At 48.5% G+C, this 21,797-nt stretch overlaps 9 protein-coding genes across 9 annotated transcripts; 5 read left to right on the plus strand and 4 right to left on the minus strand.

Moving 5' to 3' along the window:
- Positions 1 to 928: 928 nt before the first annotated feature.
- Positions 929 to 1,619, plus strand: N7503_000599 (glycoside hydrolase family 11 protein; the record flags this gene model as incomplete). The annotated part of the gene is made up of 2 exons (XM_057060160.1): positions 929 to 1,158; positions 1,208 to 1,619. 2 exons carry the CDS (start codon positions 929 to 931, stop codon positions 1,617 to 1,619), a joined length of 642 nt encoding a protein of 213 aa, XP_056927083.1.
- Positions 1,620 to 2,238: 619 nt separating this feature from the next.
- Positions 2,239 to 3,296, minus strand: N7503_000600 (ferritin-like domain-containing protein; the record flags this gene model as incomplete). Its single annotated transcript, XM_057060161.1, has 4 exons — positions 2,239 to 2,768; positions 2,824 to 2,913; positions 2,963 to 3,148; positions 3,209 to 3,296. 4 exons carry the CDS (start codon positions 3,294 to 3,296, stop codon positions 2,239 to 2,241), a joined length of 894 nt encoding a protein of 297 aa, XP_056927084.1.
- Positions 3,297 to 5,393: 2,097 nt separating this feature from the next.
- On the plus strand, positions 5,394 to 7,122 carry N7503_000601 (ferric reductase-like transmembrane domain-containing protein; the record flags this gene model as incomplete). Its single annotated transcript, XM_057060162.1, has 3 exons — positions 5,394 to 6,214; positions 6,265 to 6,799; positions 7,042 to 7,122. The coding sequence occupies 3 exons, from the start codon at positions 5,394 to 5,396 to the stop codon at positions 7,120 to 7,122; spliced, it is 1,437 nt and encodes a 478-aa protein (XP_056927085.1).
- Positions 7,123 to 7,759: 637 nt separating this feature from the next.
- On the minus strand, positions 7,760 to 9,091 carry N7503_000602 (ferritin-like domain-containing protein; the record flags this gene model as incomplete). Its single annotated transcript, XM_057060163.1, has 3 exons — positions 7,760 to 8,041; positions 8,162 to 8,763; positions 8,821 to 9,091. 3 exons carry the CDS (start codon positions 9,089 to 9,091, stop codon positions 7,760 to 7,762), a joined length of 1,155 nt encoding a protein of 384 aa, XP_056927086.1.
- A 1,570-nt stretch (positions 9,092 to 10,661) lies between these two features.
- Positions 10,662 to 12,524, plus strand: N7503_000603 (uncharacterized protein; the record flags this gene model as incomplete). The annotated part of the gene is made up of 3 exons (XM_057060164.1): positions 10,662 to 11,306; positions 11,372 to 11,643; positions 11,714 to 12,524. The coding sequence occupies 3 exons, from the start codon at positions 10,662 to 10,664 to the stop codon at positions 12,522 to 12,524; spliced, it is 1,728 nt and encodes a 575-aa protein (XP_056927087.1).
- Positions 12,525 to 13,841: 1,317 nt separating this feature from the next.
- Positions 13,842 to 14,549, plus strand: N7503_000604 (B3/B4 domain-containing protein; the record flags this gene model as incomplete). The annotated part of the gene is made up of 1 exon (XM_057060165.1): positions 13,842 to 14,549. One exon carries the CDS (start codon positions 13,842 to 13,844, stop codon positions 14,547 to 14,549), a length of 708 nt encoding a protein of 235 aa, XP_056927088.1.
- A 2,393-nt stretch (positions 14,550 to 16,942) lies between these two features.
- Positions 16,943 to 18,738, plus strand: N7503_000605 (fungal specific transcription factor domain-containing protein; the record flags this gene model as incomplete). The annotated part of the gene is made up of 3 exons (XM_057060166.1): positions 16,943 to 17,551; positions 17,606 to 18,231; positions 18,285 to 18,738. 3 exons carry the CDS (start codon positions 16,943 to 16,945, stop codon positions 18,736 to 18,738), a joined length of 1,689 nt encoding a protein of 562 aa, XP_056927089.1.
- A 300-nt stretch (positions 18,739 to 19,038) lies between these two features.
- On the minus strand, positions 19,039 to 20,624 carry N7503_000606 (MFS transporter; the record flags this gene model as incomplete). Its single annotated transcript, XM_057060167.1, has 3 exons — positions 19,039 to 19,694; positions 19,748 to 20,288; positions 20,355 to 20,624. The coding sequence occupies 3 exons, from the start codon at positions 20,622 to 20,624 to the stop codon at positions 19,039 to 19,041; spliced, it is 1,467 nt and encodes a 488-aa protein (XP_056927090.1).
- Positions 20,625 to 20,911: 287 nt separating this feature from the next.
- On the minus strand, positions 20,912 to 21,642 carry N7503_000607 (fatty acid synthase subunit beta; the record flags this gene model as incomplete). Its single annotated transcript, XM_057060168.1, has 4 exons — positions 20,912 to 20,942; positions 21,002 to 21,333; positions 21,388 to 21,503; positions 21,561 to 21,642. The coding sequence occupies 4 exons, from the start codon at positions 21,640 to 21,642 to the stop codon at positions 20,912 to 20,914; spliced, it is 561 nt and encodes a 186-aa protein (XP_056927091.1).
- Between the last annotated feature and the right edge of the window lie 155 nt (positions 21,643 to 21,797).

Consider the following 21,797-nt stretch of genomic DNA (forward strand, 5'->3'; position numbering starts at 1 on the left):
CAAGGTGTTTCCAACTCCTGCTATAGCCGATATTAGATGGATATTAGAGTGTCCCATTTTGTATTACATGTTTTCCTTTATAACATTTGGACGTTGTGCTTACCTTCTATGGTAGACCAGTCAATGTCACACAGTCTGTCCTGTCAAGTATCCATGGATACACATATATTTCTTGGATACTGCCGCGGCCTAGATGGAATGATCTTTTCCGTTGTTAGTAGCATTGAATCCAAGGTCAAAAAGCTCAAGTCAAATAGCATGAGATTAGGGCGAGAAGAGCCGGGAGTCGCCATCAGCTACAATCATAGGGATTTTCCTTACTGCTAGCCGGCGATCATGATTTCTGAGCCGGCAAAACTTCTGCGGGGAAACCTGTGAAGAATCCCCACTTCCCCACCTCCACACTTTCAACCCAAATGTTACCCTAACGCACCTTTTAGCCTACTGCAGTCCTTCTAGCCAACTGTAGTCCATTTAGCCAAGTACAGTCATTTTAGCCAACTATAGTCATTTTAGCCAACTATAGTCATTTTAGCCAACTATAGTCATTTTAGCCTCCTGTAGTCCTTTTAGCCAACTTTGATCTTCTAGCCAACTTTGATCTTTTAGCCAAGTGCAGTCCTAGCCCACTGTAGTCTTTCTAGCTAAATGCAGTGCCAAGATTAGTAGCTACACCGGAAACCTAGAACCATAGAGCTGTCCCTGGAAACAGGCTCAAAGCAATGTCCTCTATTCCGTTCAACAAAGGTCACGCGGCAAAATCCACATATCCAAACCGCTTCGTCGAGCGGGGGAAAAGGATAAATAGTATTTTTTACAGATTACAAATAGAGGTAGAAACAGCTCACAGCAAGACTAATATTACAGCATAGGCTTCTTTTGTAGCTACACGCATCCATTCAGCAACATTTTATTCTCTTCAATCGTCATGAAAGTCACTGCAGCTTTCGCAGGCCTCTTAGCCACGGCACTCGCTGCACCTGCCGCTGAGCCTGTTTTGGTGCCGCGAAGTGCTGGTATTAACTACGTCCAGAATTATAACGGCAACCTTGGTGACTTCACCTACAGCGAGAGTGCCGGAACATATTCTATGTACTGGGAGGATGGAGTTAGCTCCGATTTCGTCGTTGGACTGGGCTGGACCACTGGCTCCTCTAAGTGGGTGACTATATCCTTCAACATTAAGCTCGGATCTAACCTTTATCAGATCAATCACCTACTCTGCCCAATACAGCGCCTCTGGCTCTGGCTCCTACCTCGCAGTGTATGGCTGGGTCAACTCCCCTCAGGCTGAGTACTACATCGTCGAAGACTATGGAAGTTACAACCCTTGCAGCTCGAGCTCGGCTACAAGCCTTGGTACCGTATCCTCTGATGGAGGCACCTACCAAGTCTGCACCGACATCCGGACCAACCAGCCATCTATCACGGGAACGAGCACGTTCACGCAGTTCTTCTCTGTTCGAGAGGGCGGGCGCACGTCTGGAACGGTGACTGTTGCCAACCATTTCAACTTCTGGGCGCAGCATGGGTTCGGCAACAGCAATTTCAATTATCAGGTCGTGGCGGTGGAGGCATGGAGTGGTGCTGGTAGTGCTAGTGTCACGATCTCTTCTTAGAATACGAAGGACACAGTAGTCGAAAGGCTTGAAAGCCGAGCGTTCTTTCGGGGCGTGATGATCAGACTGGGGATTCGTTAAGTTCAAATGTCAGAAGCGTATTTAGTGTGGCAGGGCCGAATTATACTTCCGCTTGTTATTTTCGCTCTTTTATTTTGCTTGGTTGAGGTGCAGAATCATGTCCCATTCCAAATTACTGCTCATACACGTCTGGATTGCCCACTTCTGAGCTGCGACAAGAAATACATAGTTGCTATCACAGGACTCAATGATATTGTTGTAGCGAATCGAGAAAAATATTTGATTATAATTGTTCTGCCATACAGCAGTACGTGCCAAAGATCGTATCAAAGCTCAACCATTCACCGCAGAAGAGCCTGATTGAAGAAAAGAATAGAAGTTTATGGTGACAATGCCAGCTTTATGGTATCAGCCCCCTTGAGGATTGGAGTTGACTCAGGGAGCTGCTCTCAGGCGAGACAAAACAGTAGTCCATATCGCCCTTGCTAGCTAAAAAGCCCTCGGTCGGCTTATTTTGTGCTCTTTGGGGTAGCAATCTATTGAAAAATCAAGGTCAGTCTCACAAAAACTCGACTTGGCAGGAAAACAAGAGAGACATCTAGATTACCTCAATAATAGCAGGGCCGGCGACAATATTGTCGTCGGTAACCTGGCTCTTGCCCTTGGTGATTACGACGTAGCTCTGGCCCGAAATACCATTAGGGATAGTCGCAGTAAAGGAGTTATCACCCGTGAAGTGGAGAGGAGTCCAGATAGGTCCAGTGACAGTAATGAAAGCAGCGTGTAGGTTGCTTGGGTTGGAATCGTCGAAGCCACTGCCGGCCACTAAGCTGACTTTAGAGCCACTGGTGACGGTGTGGGTTGACTTCAACGTCAGCGAAGGGAATGCCTTCACCGGGAGCTTTCCGTTGCTGGAGGGGCATGAGGTAATGAAAGGCGATGCAACGGTGTACACCTCGTCAAGGTCGAGAGGATCGTCAAAAGGCTGGGGGAAGGGAACTTCGCCAATAGTGGCGCGTAGGTAGGCGCTATGGCGGGCTTCAACTGTCAGAATGCTACCAGCAGCGGTAAGATAGTCTTTGTTGGCAATGGACGCAGCAGCACCGAGATAGGCGCTAACACCGACACCTAGTCATAGATATTAGTGGAGATCGAATGGCTATCATGGATAGAAAAAAAAAACCTTCAAGGACGCTAGCAAGGGCTAGGAAGGTCTTTACATCGGTCGAGGGGAAGGAGTAGGTGCATTGTTTGACGGGAGAAGCACCGGCAGCTAGAAATTGTTGTTAGATTTGACTCTTAATATGATATTTGATACTCACCGGTTAGCGCCTGTGTCAGGAAGTCCACATGTTTCTTCTCGTCCGAAGCGACCTCTTGCAGGTTGGCGTAGAATGGGTCTTTGAAGCCAGCTTTCATGAAATCTTCGTGGGTGTAGTTCTTGAGACCCTCCGCGTAGAAGGTAGCCTCGAGGTGCTCGAGTGTGAGGGCATAGTTGAGGATATCGGCTGGATAATTCAAGATTATTATAAATTCGTATCAAGTGTGAATTTATGGGGACAACATACCGTCGGTGATAGCTTCACGGGTAGCAATAGGGCTAGCCTGGGCCATGCCGAGCACCGCACCGGTCAGGGCAATGTTGCTGACCTTCATTGCGTGAGGATGTAGAGGCTTTGGTAAATTGTTTAAGTAGATTGAATCGTAGGTGTTAGACTAAAAAAAAAAATTTATTATTGACAGGCGAGCGAGAGCATTTTATACCTAATAGCGACCGAGTCCCTTGAGTTATCAAATTGTTAGAAGGGGTTCATGCTCTGCTATGTCTTGACTAGCCAATAGTACTTCCCTGGTACCTGTCCTTCTTAGAATTCGGGCGTCTTCATACTCGGTATAAACATATTGGACAAGGGATTGCGATCGGCGCCAAAATTTCCATATCTAGGCAAAGCTAGTGGAAGGGTTAGGTTGATGAGATGAGTCCGGAGGAAAGCGAGAGCGAGAGCGAGTCCGACGCTGCAGAATTTGAAGATTAAGATTATCATGCGCTACTATCTTCCAAAAAGAGAATGCAAAAAAGCAAGACCAAGCCACCCTTACGTGGAGAAGTTCATTCTCCAGAGATGAGGAGAATAAATCTGGGAGAAAAAGCGACCCTTCGACAGTCATTCTTATGGGCGCTTTTGGAGATATGAAGGTTTGCCATGAGATGAATCATCAAATTCAGAACTTGATGCAATTGAGTACCTCGCACTCATTGAAAGATTGTTTAGGTGAGAAAGTTCATCACTAATTCCTTTTTGTTTTAATGTTATTCAAATGGGGTACGATTGTCCGATAATATCAAGAACATTAGAATGATGAGTCTGACACAGATTCCACCAACACATATAGTTTGACTTTCTGATCTCTCATCTATTTATATTCCATTTTATCAGAAGATGCACAGTGGCCTTTCTCAATCTAATGATTTGCTGAGGACAAGAATCGTCAGGCTTAAAACAGCCCCAGATTGCGCTGTGGAAAGTCTGGTGGGAGAACTAACTGGAGTGAGGATCTAGACAGGGAATAAGCCTTTGAGAAGGACTTAGCCATTGGTGCCATATAAAGCGATATCTATAAAGCGTTCGTAAAGTATTACCATCATGGCAGCCAGTTGTTGAGCTCAACTGTGGATTAGTGCGGTGCATGAATCAATGGGAGGTGTCAGCTGCGGGCAAAAGTAGACCCATTGGCGGCGATTCTAGTTCCACAACAGCAAAGCCTGGTTTGTCGGCTTAAGCCATTGAAATTATTGCCCAAAGAACTGATTCCACCCTGGCTGATAACGAAATCATTTCAGACCGCCAAGCCAATTGTTTTGTTTGCGGGAACGACATACTATTAGTGATGGCTACATGATTGGTGCAGACAAAAGACCTCACCAGCCATGGCGAAGGTGAGGGCTCACATTGTAAAGAAATTTGAAGCTCGGGCATCACCCAATAGATCAAATCGTGAGCTTTGAATAGAATGGACAGATATATGCCTGTGACAAGCAGACAGGGTCTCCATACTTGATCGCGAACCCTTCTGTTTTGGGTTTTCAACGATTCTCTTTTCTAGCTATTTCTCATCTAATTAAGATAAAAGATCCAAAAATGCTCACTAAAAGATCGGTGGTAGAGAACAATTAAACAACAAACTGCGCCAAGAATAGGGAGGTAAGGAGGCACAAGTCTTCACGGATCAGAAACTGCAGGTACAATGAGGGGTACAGAAAGCGATACTAGCTAAAGAGCGCAGTATCAAGGTTGATATTCACCTAGAATGATGGTGATGGCGCCATCCGACATGATAAATTCCGGGAGAAATCTCCGACCGAGAACGAGAACGAGAACGGGAACGAAGACGCGGGAGTTGTAGTGTTTATCAGAGACAAATGAAGATCCCTTACACTCTCACTTAAGGCTGCTGGTAGATTGGCGTCAACTCTACATTGCGCAGTTTGAGACCCACTAGTGATATTAGTACAATCGATGTGGCCTCCAATTTCCACCTCTCTTTGTGCTGCTACTTTTTGGAATGACGAGAATCACTCCGAGAACGTGTCTCTATCCTCTCGCGGGGAGTATTCTTCTCACCTTTGGTCTCTCGATCGGTTTGACATTTCGATCAGATCATCATTGCTATGCTGGTACCTGTGGAGAATGGCTTTTTCCTCTCCAGGCCCGACTACATGTGGTGATCTGGTATTCCTGGGTATTGCTGTCCATGGTGTTCTTCACCGTTCGTGCTTTTCAGCCCCAGTTGCGTCGCTTTCTCCAGCAACAGTTAGTTGATTGCAAGATCCCCTTGGTGGGTGAGCGGTTGGCTATCAGCGCGCTACTTGGATCCATCTGGGTTACCAGCCTATACGGCATCATCGTAGGTGTCTGGTGGATTCGCCTGCGAGATTACTTTGATGGTAGAGGTCATGAAAATGGCGTTTTTGATGGAAATCGCCGTCTTGCTGCGGTTGCATTAACTGGCCACCTCTGCGATGTCACAATGGGGATGGTCCTTATCCCCGTCTCTCGACACAGCGCATTAGCGTCATTCTTCAAACTCTCCGTCTCAACCACGCTTACTTTTCATATGTTGGCAGCATACACTCTCTTTATCCTTGTCCTGATCCATGGATTCCTTTATGTATCCTGGGTACCGGTCTTCTACACCCTCTCGGAGAAGCTTCGGCCAGTATTCCCCGTCTTAAACCCAACATATCTATACTTCCAGACTTGGCCGGGAGACTCATCTGCCTTGGGTATCTGGCGAGCCTCCCTAATATTCACTGGTCTCGCCTCCGCCATGATCATGGGTCTCATTTTTGTCACCACGTTACCAAGAATTCGGTTAAAGCATTTCAATCTCTTTTATTTTACTCACCTCCTGAGTATTGTGGCCGTCATAATAATCTGTCTGCACGCCAGTACGGTCTTTTACTGTGTAGCTCCAGGGCTTGCCATGTGGGTGCTCGACTGGGGTATGCGACTTTACGAGTTGAGAGAGTGTGTGCCAGGCAAAGTGGCGCATCTAGGTAAAGGATGGTATTGGTAAGTGAAGCCATTCTTCTTCCAAACCCGGTCGCTAAGTTATTTTTCAGTATCGATATGCTACTCCCTAGACATCGAATCGACGGATGTGCGTGCAAGTCCCCAGTTGCCCATTTCTACATTCGCCATTCGTTATCCTCCTCCCGGGAGCTCCATCCTTTCACCACTATTACCCCTCTTGCCTCTCAGAAAGAAGTCAATTCCGAGTCCCGAGATGATATACCGATCCAATTTCTCTTCCGTAAGCGTGGCAATCCAGACAGCCTCCCGGGCCCACAGGTCAGAAACCATAAACGGTCGACCGGGCTGAGATTGTTCTACAAATCCACCAAGCAGACCTTTCAGTGGACAGATAAACTAGCCGGTCTCGCCGATAGATACAGACAATTGTCCGGGGATGGAGATAATAGCAGCAGCAACAGCCAGCAAATCAGCACGCCTCTTATTGAGCCTGCTAGCAAGAGTCTAAGACGCACTTATCCGTCACAGGGGGTGGATATTTCTCTGAGGCTTGAAGGTCCGTACTTCTCCGAGGCAGATCCCTCGCTGTACAGGACCGTCATATGTTTTGTCGCTGGTACTGGTGTGAGTGGGGCCATAGCCATAGCCCGGGATTTCCTTGAAAGGAAGAGACAGCAAGCGACTCTTACTACAGATCCTCGTGAGCTAGGAAATGAAAAAGGGACAAAAGCTGTTTCCGTATGGGAGAAGTGTGTCGTTTTTTGGAGCGTGAAAGCGACAGACTATACCGACCTACCATTTTTGAAAGGTAGTGCAAAGTTCCATGATCTTCACCTCCACACATGTATACTGACGCAGTATGGTAGCCGATCCGACAGCATCTCTCGAAGTACATGTGCACCTCACTGGAGAAGGAAGATCTCGGCTGGATTTCGAGGAAAGTTTAGCTTCGATTTGCCCTGAACCGTCTGAAGGGTCCAATTGGGTCTATTTGTCTGGCCCAAATCCATTTATTGAATCCGGAGAAAGGGCATGTAAAGCGAACCCAGGGGTAGAATGGTACAGCGCCAAATGGGACATTTGATTTTCCTTGTCATCCTTCTTTACGTGGGCTTTCATCTTTTATTGGTTTCCTATTAGATTCTTTCTATGTGACTTATTCTTCCAATATACAATTCTTCGCCTATTCTGCCTACATAAGCGTTGGTAGAAAATGGGAGTCTGTAGGTACAAAGCACGATCTTTGTTTGTTTCAGTAAGGCGCGACTTTGTATAGTATAGCAGGAGTTTGTTTGTTAGTGGCAAAGAGAAGTTTCTTGAATATCTTTATTGGCCCTCATAGCTTCGACTGAAATCGTAACCTCGAAATAACCAAGGAAACTCTCTTATTGCACAGCTTTTGAACCCAGAAACAAAACGCTCTTATCACCGAGATTGAAAACATGGAAGATAGCCATTCCTATGGAGCCTATTGATATATTTCGGAGACTCCGAGGGGCTTGACCCAAAACAACAAGTCGCAAACACCATATGGCATCGATGACAGTCAGATGATACAGACTGGCTTTATGACGCGATAATAATTTACAGGAGAGCCATGAAAGCAATAGCAACAGCAAGGCAGCCAAAGGCAGGCTGGACACTGGAGGCGGCACCAGTGAAGAAGGCCCCGCCCTCAGTGGCAGTAAGGCTTGAGCTTGGTTGCGCAGGGATCGCGGAAGACTGGGCCTGAGAGGTACTCATTGGCTTCCCAGCAGAATGCTCAGACGCGCTAGATTGAGCAGCCTGGGCCGAGGTCATGTTAGAAGTAGTATTGCTGCTCCCACCTGTGCAACCAGTGGTGAGGCGGCCGTTTTTGGCACCAATCTGTGAAGTAAAGCAATGATTTGTCAGCCAACCCCTCAATAAGCCAGTGACTAAATTGTAAACCAAGAAATGATATAATAAACACCATTTGCTAGGAAAGAAAATTCACCCTTCACGTACCTCTAAAATTGCGGGCCCGGCAAGGATGTTATCATCAGAGACGTTCTTATTAGAGGAGGTCAAAACCACATAGCTTTGACCCTCCACACCTTGGGGGATTGTAACGGAATAGCCACCTGTAGTCGGGCTGACAGTAGCCCAGACTGGACCGGTTACGGTGATGAAGGCGGCGTAGATATGCCCGCTAGCAGTGAATCCCTCTCCTGTGGCGAGGGAGACCTGAGAGCCGGCCAAAAGGGTGCCACTGGAGATACTGGTCAAAGAAGGGAATGCCTTGACGGGCAGAGCAGGATTGCTGCTTGGGCAAGAAACGATAAATGGAGACGCAACGGTGTAGACTTCATCAAAGTCAAGGGGGTTGTCGAAAGGCTGGGCAAAGGGGACCTCGCCAGCAGCAGCGCGGAGGTAAGAGCTGTGTCGGGCCTCGACAGTTAGGATAGAGCCCGCATCAGTGAGGTACTGCTTGTTTGCAATAGAGGCTGCAGCTCCAAGGTAGGCACTGACACCTACCCCCTCAAGTACGTTGGCGAGGGCCACAAAATTGTCTACATCGGTGGCCGGGAAAGCATAAGTGCATTCGGCAGTGGCGGGAGCGCCAGCGGCTGGTCAAATGTTAGTTAGGCGATCTCGAAACTTCACTTAGATGGCATTTAGCATACCCTGAAGAGCACTGGTCAGAAAGCTGACGTGCTCTTTCTCATCAGAGGCAACCTTCAAGAGGTTGTTGTAGAATGGATCGGCGTATCCGGCATTGACAAAGTCTGCCTGCGAGTAGTTTTGGAGACCCTGAGCGTAGAAAGTTGCCTCAAGGTGCTCGAGAGTTAGAGCGTAGTTAAGAATGTCGGCATCGGTGACAGCACGCTTGGAGACAGGATTAGCTTGGACAGTGCTGATAGCAGCAATAAGCGCGGCGTAGGAAGACGACTTCATTTCGACGGATAACTGAAAATTAAGATCGACAAATAGATAAGAGACCTCAGTTGAGCTTAGGTTGATTGAATAGCAAGTAGAACATGATAGACTGAGTACACAAGCAACTACAACCCTTCTTATACCTTCCTGTTGGCCTAACGTTTCGTGACTCCATGGCTGTTTGCATGCCCTGGAAACATGGCTTTCCCCGTGCAAACTTGGACTCTTTTCTCCGATTTACAACTCCCCTTCTGCATCTGTCACTTTAGTCTTCACTGACTAGGCTATGAAGATGAGAAATGCTTCAGAGGTTTATTTTTACTTTCCTAAAGGTGCTGGGAACAACTCCAAGCTTGGCCTCTAGACATATAGAATGGCAGTTTGACATGCCGGAAGCGTAGAGCGTTCGTTGAGAACAGATAGAAGGCGGAGAGTGGTATAAATCATTCATTTGGCGGCCGGGGCTTACACGTTAACGGCGAAGCATTCTGTGCTCGTTCAGAGGTGATCACAACTGACATTGAATTTGTGGGCGATGTATGTGTTTCCTAACCTAGCTTTGCAGCGGACCGCCCGAAGCAGGCATCCAAATATTCGCTTGACGTTGGAGATACCTAAGACATCATTGAGGTATGAACTGAATGACTAAATTCCTGTCAAATCAAGGAATGTGTGACAAGTCTGTTATGGGGCTCAACTGAAATTTGGTTTCGAGAATGTGCTCGGATCCTCAGAGTTGAACCCGGCAGGAATTCCCCCCGCAATGGAGCATGAAAGCCAAGCTTATTTGGGCGCTAACCCCTTTTCCTTTAAACTACTTCCCCGGGATCACGTAACCCGAAAGTTTAACTACGAGGTCCCAACGGGAGCGAGAACGAGAGCGAAAAAAAAGAACAGAGTCGAGACTATCCCTTCCCCTTTCCCCGTATTTAGAATGTTGCTTGTGAACGGCCCTTGGCGGGCATGAATGAATTGAATTCAATTGGAAAAATATACAATGAAATCAACTTCGAAGGAACAGGTCAACTTTCTAGAAAAATTATTTGTTTGCATGCACTTTCCGACAAACAATAGAACCATGAATCTTGAACCTGTTGGAGACCGACATCATCGGCGTTTTTGAAAGCATAATTCCAAATCCAACATATTCCCTATTAAGGATTTGTTTTTGACTTTTCGTTCTGTTGTTCTTGTTTGTCTGGGTCTGAATCAAGAACTGTACCCAAATGTAGAATAGTGGGGGGTAGTTTTTGTTACTGTGTCTCTTAGAGTCTGGCCTTTGTAGCGCGCATAACTATCTTAGGCAGCACTTTGGGCCTTCAGGCATTTCAGCTTCCAGGTTCTCCTTACGCAAGTTGCGGTGTACTCCTGCTTTCATGAGTTTGTCCAAGCTGCTCCTTTTGGTCTTCCCCAGATTGCAGAGCATTGTGAATTGGACTTTCCGGGCACGGCTCTCTCGTAGAGTACTCGGTTTCTTGTCTTCCAGATCGCCGGCGATTCATAGTCACAAATGTTCGAAGCGCCCTCAACTGAAAGTCTCAAGTGTGGTGACCATATCCAAACAGTGGCAAAAACACAACACCCCGCCATGAATTGCCCCCGAACCGACGATACAGTCCAGCACCCAAGTTGGAATTTCAATCCACTACGTTCAAATTCAGAAACCATCACACCAAGTCTGTTAAATGGTCATCGAAACTCCAAAATCCACCATAATGACGCGACCAACACCGGATGTACAGCCGGCGATGATACTTTGTCCACAACTCCACAACAGCAAAGCCGGAAAGAGCAAGACCCCGAAAATGAGAAGACCGTCGACGGTGATTCGGTCGCTGCTAGAGTCACAGGGTGGGAACCACCCTCGAGGACTAGAAAACTACCTCACCGTTTTCTCCAACCCATCCTTACATCTTCATATCTTCAATTCACGGGCAGCATGGCCAAGTTTGCTCGCTTCGTGGGGCCTGGATTCCTTATTGCGGTCGCCTACATTGATCCGGGAAACTACTCCACAGACGTCTCTGCCGGAGCGGATTTCAAGTACAGCTTGCTGTTCGTTGTTCTCATGTCTAATCTCTTCGCTATACTCTTGCAGTCCCTGTGCATTAAGCTAGGTACTGTGACAGGCCTAAATTTAGCGGAGAATTGTCGAGAGCACCTTCCGCGATGGCTGGTCATCATTCTCTATATCTTCGCGGAGGTGGCTATAATTGCAACCGATATTGCAGAGGTATGGATACCTTTCCTCTGATTACCGGGATAGGTGAGAGCCCTGCTTGCTGACACCTTTGACAGGTGGTCGGATCGGCAATCGCGCTAAATCTGCTTCTAAATATCCCATTGGTGGCCGGATGCGCCATCACTTTGGTGGATGTCCTCTTTCTGCTCCTCTTCTATCGGCCAAACGGGTCAATGCGGGGGTTGCGCTGGTTCGAATTCTTTGTTATGGCCCTCGTTCTGGGAGTCGTCATATGCTTCTGCATCCAACTCTCCCTTATCAAGAACCAGTCAGTCGGGGAAGTCTTCCGAGGCTACTTGCCATCAACTGCCATTGTCCAATCAGAAGGGTGAGTTTTTGCCTTGTCCGAGTAGTGAGCTTCTATTTGAGATAAATATGCTAATGTGTGTTGTCATTAGCCTCTATCAGAGCTGTGGCATCCTCGGGGCTACCGTTATGCCACATTCCCTATTTCTTGGGAGTGGGGTTGTCCAGTCTCGCCTGAAGGAATTTGATGTCACAACAGGCTATGTGGACGCCTCTGTTCCACTTGGAAGTAACGGCGGCGCGGTAGAATACCGGCCTTCTATCCACGCTATCCGAGGATGCATGAAATACTCGATCATTGAGTTGGTGCTAGCGTTATTCACATTCGCACTGTTTGTTAACAGCGCCATACTCATTATCGCCGGTGCTTCTCTATACGGTCGTCCTGACAAAAACGATGCAGACCTTTTCGGAATCCACAGGCTACTTTCCCAGTCGATCGCGCCCGCCGCTGGTCTGGTTTTCGCCCTGGCCTTGTTACTGTCAGGATTATCTGCTGGCATTGTCTGCACTATGGCGGGTCAGATGGTGAGTGAGGGAATGTTGAATTGGAGCCTGCAGCCCTGGCTTCGCAGACTCATTACTCGTTCTATCAGCATTGCTCCCAGTATCATAATTGCCGCTGCCGTCGGGAAGCCTGGACTAGACCAGACCCTTAACGCCAGCCAAGTTGTTTTGAGTGCTATCTTACCGTTTGTCTCCGCTCCACTGATTTACTTTACATGTTTCAACCGTTACATGAGCGTCCCGGTGGAGGTCGGTGATCGTGAGGATGACGTTCAGGTGGAACAAGTTTCGATGCGAAACAGCTTAGTGCTCTCAATAACTGTGGTGCTCGTCTGGCTGCTCATTGTAGTAATGAATGTGGCATTGCTGATTATGGTCGGGATGGGTAAAGCTTAGTTTTAAAACTAGCTATAGCGGAGATTTGCAGGATACTACGTAAATATATACTCCGATACAGAAGACAGAAGGTCACGTCTATGCGATAAACAGGCTATCACAATATATGACGACATGAAATTCGAGCCAAGTACAGGAGCAAGATTGACCAAAATGAGGACTGGAAAAATGGCTGCAGGTCTTCATCTTGGTCCTAAATTGCTGCAGCATGTGACTTAAAAGGCTGGTGATCCACGAATCACTGATTAATGTCCCCCCACATATTCCTTGTCCCACTCTGGCTGAATATCTACCCAAACTACGGTTAAGGGGACTGGGCTGCTAGAGCGGTGAGCCACCTACGACACAGAATCGTAGGCGCTAAATTACTAGGGCCATACTTATGCTGCATATCCTTGTTCTTCTGTGATTTGTGTTGTGAAGCGTTATGGAGGTTAACTGAGGCTGGTGAGAACATGTACGACCAATGGGATCATTCTACTAAACAAATGTCGTGTGGAGCCATTACCGAGTTTCTCTCGGTAAACAAACACCCTTTGGAGGGGAACTATACACATCTCAAGAATGAACAAAAAAAATCAAAACACAAGCGACAAATTTGCATGTAATACTCTCGTATCATTGTGATAGATCTTTTACAATTTGGCATTATTTGAAGGCGTGGCTATCAATATATTCTTATGATAACATACCTGTACAAAAAGTAGCCAGCCCTTGACTTCCTCTTTGATCTGGTCCAAATATAAATTTGTTTTTGAGTGATTTGATGGACCTGAGAGTTCCCCCCGGCCAGTGTTGAACGGATCTCAGCATGGCTAAGATCGAAGAATTCAATAATTACAAAACGGGTGTGAAGTAGATGAAAAGGCCCTGATCGCACCTGGTGGACCCCCCCACTCCAAGTCGTCATACCCGTGGATATTTACAGGTGGGTCAGTGAAAGCTTCACTGACAGTTATTCTAACTGAAAATGGAAGTTGTCTGGTGTGGGGCTCTACAGGAACCCGTTTCTTGGCATTCCCGGTGCATTCTACATTATCATTTGCAAAGTGGCGAAAGTCGAATTCTTCAGATGTTTCCTTGAGTCCACAAAGAAAGACTGATTGGTTAGCTGACACGAAGCAACCATAGATGTTGTCTTTTACTATGAGTATAACCGAGCGCTGGCCGCCCCACGGCTGCATATATATATCAGGACAACCCATGAAATTTGCCTGTCTGCGCTCACAGTCTTCAAATTATTTTCACCTTTTTAAATTGCTCTAGCTTGGATCTGTACCAACTCACACATCTTCAACACATTACCCCGGGACATAAATGGCACATAAGCTGCTGGAAGCTGCGCGCGTGGCGCCACAAATCTATGAGCTACGTCCTGATTATCGAGCCCTGCTGATGGTGGTTGAGGGCATCCCTCCGGGCCCTAGTGATGATTTCAGCGAAAACATGTTACGGGAAGCCGAATCTTGCGTCAAAGAGTTGCTGTTGAAACACACCATCACCGAGTTTCCACATATCGCCGCATGGAGAGACGCTTACAAGGCTTTTGGAGCTAAGCCGCAGAAGACCCGCAACAGTCTAGAGGCATTGACGCGTCGCGCCGAGAATGGCTTACCGCGCGTAAACCGGCTGACGGACATTTACAATGCTATCTCAGTCAAGCATCAAATTCCACTTGGCGGCGAAGACCTTGATAAATACAATGGCTCGCCGTTTCTGATCCGCGCCACTGGGCAGGAACCCTTCCAGACATTTTCTGGCGGGGAACCTCAAACGGAACTCGCAGCTCCTGGGGAGCCTATCTGGTGTGATGAGACTGGCGTCACTTGCCGCCGCTGGAATTGGCGACAGGGTCCACGGACCGCATTGACGGATGAGAGCACACGTGTTCTATTCATTCTGGATGCATTAGAGCCGCTTTCTGACGATGCCCTGGTACAAGCTGCCGACGAGCTTGCCTCAGCATTGAAACGCCTATCTCCAGAGGTGAAAACGACAACCCGAATCATTGCTCATTCCGCTTGAGCTCACCCTGACATGTATTTACTGGATCATGAACCTGCATTCTAAGGTGATCACGTTGACATGAAGGCAACATTGCTGAAGCAAATGGAGTAGGGACCAATTGATTGAGAAGCCTAGCCATTAGGAAGGGAATAAAGAAGCGTACTTTGTTGTTACTTCTTCAAATTGAATTATGACTTACTTTGACCAATCTATCTACACTCATGCTGTCTTATCATTCTATTGGAAAGATGAGGATGAAAAACATTAGAATCGTAATGCCGCATCCACCTTGACGACTTGGCCCGGTAAGTATTCTAACTTAGTGGGGAAAAAAATGGAAAAAAAAGTATTCCTTTTAGGATCGTGGTAGTGTGATTTCGAAATGCGGACCCGGTGATATATATTCTGGTAAAGCGGGAAGCCAATTGGCCAGATGTTGAGGTTATGCCACAGATGGCCCCACTACCATCAACTTCCTAGAATGGAAAATATTGGGAGTTGGTTTCAATCTTGCACAATGAGCACATCTAAGAGTTATTCATATTTTAAATTCCTTGCAGTTATGGAGCAAGTGGAACCCTCAAGATAGAATCCTTTTACAGCGAAATAATCAGAAATCAAAATCAACCATGTTATTTCTTTAATGGCTTGGAAAATCCCTTGACTGTACTTAATTTAGAGCTCCCGGCTTAAACGCTTGCTATCACGCGGACCATGCTCTCTGTTCATGTCACCCTTCACCACTTGCGCACTTTCACTATATATTCCTATTCAAAGGTATGTCTGGTACATACGACCATAGGGTGTGGAGAACAGGGCTTCCCGTCCGCTCAGCCGTACTTAAGCCACACGCCGGTTAGTTAGTAGTATGGTGGGTGACCACATGCGAATCCTGACTGTTGTATGTTTTTGTTTTTGTTTACAATTTATTACCTCTTCAGTACAACACACGTAACTAATAGATGCAATGCAAAGCCGCTACATCTAGGCCAGGGGCAATCAAGCTTAGGTCTTGCTCAATCTTTTCACGTTCTATGCTAAGATCTATAGTCTCGAAGTTTAGTTGATTGTATGTTTCCTAGTTAAATCGAGCTTTAGGTCATCCACAGCTCTTTAAACGAGATTCCTGTGGTCATGAAGCGTTTAGACGATGATGGAACAAGGGAGTCTTCAATAATTCGATAATGAGTTGGTAAGAGCAAGAACATCAATTATTTAAGATAAATCGCATCAATTGACGTATTAGCAACCTCACCCGAGCATTTCTCTTCATGTTGTATAAAGCCTTGAATGGCATGTATGTTGTCGGTCCCAGCTTGATCAGTGCAGCTGAGTCGCCATTGGGAAGCATCAAATTGAAAAACCCAGTCAGCAAGAGTTATGTCCGGTAGATCCATCATTTGCTGTGCACAATGTCTTCCAGCCTGTGTGAAAGATGCAATACTGTTGACCTCTCGCCAATGACCTTATTAACCTTATCGTCAACGCCGCGTTACGATGGCCCGTACCCGAAACCAGGCTGATATTTATTAGGACAAGCGGTAAGTTATTAGCCACTTACACATCTATATAACTTACAACCTAGCCAAGCATAGCTTAGGATGTTACCGGTTACGAGCCGAGAAACAAGCTGCCGAAGGGGTAAACTGTTTCCGAATTTTACTGTAAGTCTAGTGAAGACATATGTGAAAGGCTGAAGCTGACCTGATTCTGAATTATTGACAGCATCTATTACGTTGATCAGGTTGAACGCACAGGTCCTGGAGACGTAGAGGACCGCTTGTGAGTTCAGCGATGGTAATACAACTCGGACCTCGCGTGCCGAACCCCGCCACTTATCACCACCACAATCATTATCATCAATCCATCATTCATCCTCCAATCCATCTGCTCTTCCAATATCATCGTAATTTCCCTTGCGTTTCATCATGCAGACCAGGAAGCGCCCTCGTCTCAGTTCTGAAGCCGACTTCACGACACCTGCCTGCAATCAATGTCGGTCACGCAAGGTCAGTCCTCTCATCATACTGTATAAATGGATCGAATAGTAAATCAGCTCCATTCAGATTCGATGCGATCGTAACCAGCCGGAATGTTCCGCCTGTTGCAAAGCTGGCGTCCCCTGTGATTTTTCCGCCTCGTTCAAAAGGACCAACCCTGCCAGACAGCTGTGCGATTTCTCTCATTATTGTTCTTATGCAATAATGTAATAGGCTAACCTAGTCAGATTACATGACTTCTCGTCCGTCCTCAGCCGATTAGACCACGTAGATCGGTCCTTGGCGCGCCTGTCGGAGCAAGTCAAGTCGTTGACCGCAAATTGCATCGTGACCACAGAGCCGCTACCCTTGCCCACCATCACGGATCGGAATGGACCAGAGATGAACAGGGAAGAAGGGCCCCCTGATGATATGGCCTCGAAACAGGATCTCTTAACCGTGGGGTGTGGTGAGCGTCTGTATAGCTATCCCGCCGCACTATGCCTGTTCCGTGCCTCGCAGAAGCTGCTGAGGGCAGCCCTGCATACCGAACCCCCATCGCTGCACGGTCCGCTGGCAGAAAGCGTGGGGAATCCCGCCTTACGACCATCGCTGCGGCGTCATTACGAGATGTTTCCGTTTCGACAGGGGTGTACCGAGCCGCCCATCACCAGTGACCAAAGGCCCATCACGCCGCCTCCCCAGGATGTCTTGTATTCCGTACTCGATCGCTACCTGAACCACATTAACCTTCATACTCCTGTGTTCGAGGCTGGTGTACTGTATGAGACCATTCCGGAGTGCTATCGATCCAATGGTCCCTCTGACCACCGCGCCTGGCTGGTGTGTTTGAACAGTATTGTCCTGCTTACCTTGCATCTCGACGCCCGTGTGGCCCGACGATCTGGCCTTGATATCGACCCATGGACAAAGCATTCACAGGTAATTTCAGACGCCTTGAACAATTGTCGCCGTGCCTTGGCCGATTTAGACGTGCTGTCGCAGCCAACAGTGGTCAACATTCAGGCTCTCATCATGCTGGTAAGGAATAGGGCCCTGTAGATAATTCACGAACGGCCAAGTTGATCATTACAGGCTCTAGTGGCGCGGGAATTCTTCTTCAACGCGGTATTCGAGAAGGTCTGCTCTGCAGCCTGTAAAATAGCACGGTCCATCGGCCTCCACCGGTGCGTCGGGACTGTGAATGACAGTGCACTGCAAGCCCGCCAGCGACTCTTCTGGATCTTGTACGCCATGGATAAAACCCGTGTCTTCCTTAGCGGACATTCCCCCGATCTATATCTCTTTGACTCTGAGTTCCAGCCCCTGCCCTCCACCCCGCTGATGCCCGTTGAAATGCAACTCCACTCTACCGCGGCACACATGATGGCTGTTTGGGAGGAAATCTATATCGGGCTATACTCGGCGCGAGCAGTGTTCTTGGGGGCAGAACATCGGCGCGAGCAGTTGCATCGGTTAAATCGCATGTGCGACGAGCGTTTACCGTCACATCCGTCGCTGGTGTCTCGTGACCCTGGCTTGCGCCTGATGCAGCTGGAGATCAAATACTGCTACCATGTCAGCAAGATTCTGATCCACCGTTGCCATCGGACAGCCGAGGAATGGCAGATAACCCGCGAACATGCCGTATCCGCTCTCAAGACCATAACTGATGTCTTCGAGGAGCCTGTGACACCAGGCAGTTGTATGGTCCTGGGCCGGTAGGTGCTTTCACACCCCTCACATCCACTTGAAGCTGATCAATTACTTGTAGGATGTTCCAAAACTACCCACTTGTTGCTTTTCACGACCTCTGCGCGCGATACCTGACGGGGGAGGGTGCAATCGACCTCGCGGCCATTGTCCCGCAGCTGATCAGCGTCCGCCACCAACTGAGCTCCTTAGAGAATAAGGACATACCAAATGCATATGTGACGAAGCTACATCTGGGTGTCGCTTGGTGCACCGAATTGATGAGCATGATCACTGCCTCGAGTGAGGCCTTGGAGCCAACAACATACCTGCTGACCCCGTCGACCATTACTGATATGGGAGACTTTCGGCCATCTGGGTCGATCGGGCATGACTCCGCAACTTACTCGCCTGGTACTAGCAACACGCTGACTCGGGAGCAAGAGGACATCTTCGAGACATTTGATTCGCCCGATTACTTCTTCGACCCGGCACTTCTTGAAGTTCTGCTCTCAGAAGGGCATTTCGCCACGTAGATGCCGAATTTATGATTTTGAATTTGTTTACGCTCTCTTTAAAAATAGTACATGAGTTTCAGACGTGCGACCTAGATGATTTCTCAGGCACCATGAAGTGGCTGGTATCACCGTACACTATATGATTTTTATCGTAGAAACCGAATAAATAACCACCTTATTGCACATGGGAGGCTAGTCATTCATCGGGATAAGGGATCTGTCCAGAAGCCGTTGGCAACACCTGAAACAGGTGAGCCTGCAATACCACTGATGCCAGCCCTCGTTCCGTCCTGCGCAATATCCCTCTAGCGTCATCTTTCAGGTTTTGTTGGCCGACATGCGCGACCACAGTCGAATCCTCTGCCCAAACAGATAGAAGATGACTGGGACTGGGGCTAAAGCGACGGCCAGAAACGCCAACAGACTGGTCGCCCAGGGAAAGCCCAGCCGGTGGTACATAGCATTGGCAAAGAGAGGAAATCCGGCCCCGAAGCAGCTTCGGACGACGGTATTGGCGGAGATGGCGCTGTTCGCGTAGATCAAGTACACGTCGACGATATATTTTAGACCCGAGATAAAGGTTGCGAACATCGATGCCGACACCACCGCCGGCGCAATGATCTCCGCACCCCAGGGGATACTAGGATTGCTTGTCCACGCGAACCAGAACAGTCCGATGGGCAGTCCGACGGCGCCCACGATCATCGGCGGCAGACGACGCTCCGGCACCACCTTACCCGGGGTCGAGTTGACCTGCCGCGCGAAGATGGTCATTGACCAAGTCACCATGCCCATCAGTCCCAGGATGATGCCGACGAAGAGACTGAGGAAGGAAAGTGACCCGATTTGTGGCGCCCAGCCACGTTCCTCTACGAATGAGATGGGGAAGCCCTCGAAGAATAGGAATAGCAGTCCATAGAGGAAGCTCATATACAGGGTGACCAACATCATGATGGGCTCCGTCGCAAGAAGAGCTGTATGGAGAGTGAGTAGGTGTGGGGGCATGATCTCGAGGGTCACAACTTACTCCACGGGCGCAACAGATAAGTCTGCGCGAAGGACATGAACGTTGTCTCCCCTTCCTCTTCCATCTTACTATGGAGCGCCCAATTCTTGGTTTGAAATCGTAGTCGCGCCGCCTTGGCTGTGAGCAGCGTGGGTGCATAAGTCTCGGGCAAGACGACCCACGCGAGGATGGAAAAGCTATAGGCGGCGATCATCGTGATCCACATGGTCCATCGCCAGCCTAAATAGCTCTCCGTGATAAAGTCGCCGACAATGGGCCCGATAACGGGACCTACGAAGGCTGTGGCCACGAAGCAGTCTAGCGAGATGCCTCGACTGACTGCGGTGTTCCACACGTCTGTCAAGGCTCCCCCTGTCACAGCCATTGACGACGCGCCGAAGGCGCCGCTGAAGAAGCGTGAGATCAGAATGGTATAGAAGTTCTGTGCCACTGCGACCGGAATGCAGAAGGTCGAGAAGAGCACGACACCGCTGAGAATGGGCCATCGCCTCCCGTACTTCTCAGACAGTGGGCCAAAGATCAAGGGACCGGTGACAAACCCCTATATGTAAACAACGGTTGTTATATTTAAACAATGTTAGGGTAAACAAAAATAGGGAGGACGTACCATCAAGAATATGGTAGTGGTCGTTAGAATGGCCACCTCGGAGCTGATGTGGAATTCTTCCTCCAGCGAGGTAAGAGTACCACTCATTATGCTGGACCCGATGTTGACGATCAAGGGTAAAGCAACGAGTACAACACTGACGAACAATTTGTACCGGAGGGACCAGTTATGGGGGTTTCCCGAGTCACAGGGGCCATCCCATTGTACCACCCACGTCGGCTCTGGGGGGTCGGGCCCCTTCTCGGTGTCGGGCATCGCGTTGACCTTCATTGTGGAAGCTCGCAATATGCTATAATAAGATTTGGATTGATGATGTGAGAAGATAATTGACAGAGGCGAGTTTTAATTGAAGGTGTTCGCCTATATGTGTCCGTCCTGCGGAGCTCGGCTGCCGCGCCCGAGGAGAATTACGTGCGCATACAAGGAATAGGCATTTATGATCCATTGATTGGCAATTTTCAGGGGTGGAGACTACTAGTCGGAAGTACGGCATACACAGAGAGGGAATTGATAAGCACATGAACGGCATTCTAAGGTGATAGTCATACAAAAACAAGTTAAGCGGCCAGAACCTCGCCCAGGATGGGACTGGCGGTCAACCGATGTGCTTCCTGAATTGTACTCTGGGCTCAATGTGAATGGCTTACCCATAACATTGGGAATCCACTTCCCAACCAGCCGCTGAGGGTCGACGTCGCCGTCGCGAATTCGTTCCTCCAAAAGCTGCGGTACGAAGGCACCCCGGCGCGTAGATGCGCCAAATGAAACGGCACATCGATCCCCTGCAGTGGTATCGTGGTCGTGCCACGCTGGAGAGTGATGGGACTAGCCAGCCGTTGGGCTTCGGAAACACGCCGCGACACGATGCTGAGGCTATCCTCTGACTGAGGATTTTCCGCCACCCCCGGGAAATGGCTGCGCCATTAGGAGCTTTGGCAATGTAGTTGAGGATAGCCCCCAAGGCATGAAGGTTACCCAGCTGTCAAGACAATATCAGTACCTGGATAAGGCCCTGAAATAGAAGGAGACTTACCATTCCTGCACAGACATACTGTTCGCCTTCCACGTTGAAGTTGACAATCTCCAGCAGTGCATTGGTCGTCGTCGCGATCATCTCCACCAGATTTCTTAAGGCCCGTTCCGTGAAGACTACAGCGACAGGTTAGCAAATTAGCTAGTTTTGCAAGAAATTGGCCTCCAACTTACACTTGCCGACGCGTGCGGGATTAACAGCAACCATGGAGAAGTTGGTGCGTCCCTGGTCATCGCGCTCAATGACCAATTGCATCGCGAGTCCTTCGATAGAACACGACTTGGAGCAGATCTTCAAAGCGCATGAGTTCAGCAAAGGCTGACAGCGCAGCATATTCTCCCAGAGAATGGCCGGCAAAGCATGCGCCCTCCTGGATGACTCCGCGGTGCTTCAAGTCTGCCATGGCCGCC

Source organism: Penicillium pulvis, assembly GCF_028828015.1.
Source record: "Penicillium pulvis strain IBT 33274 chromosome Unknown contig_10_segment0_segment0, whole genome shotgun sequence".
Lineage (NCBI taxonomy): Eukaryota > Fungi > Ascomycota > Eurotiomycetes > Eurotiales > Aspergillaceae > Penicillium > Penicillium pulvis.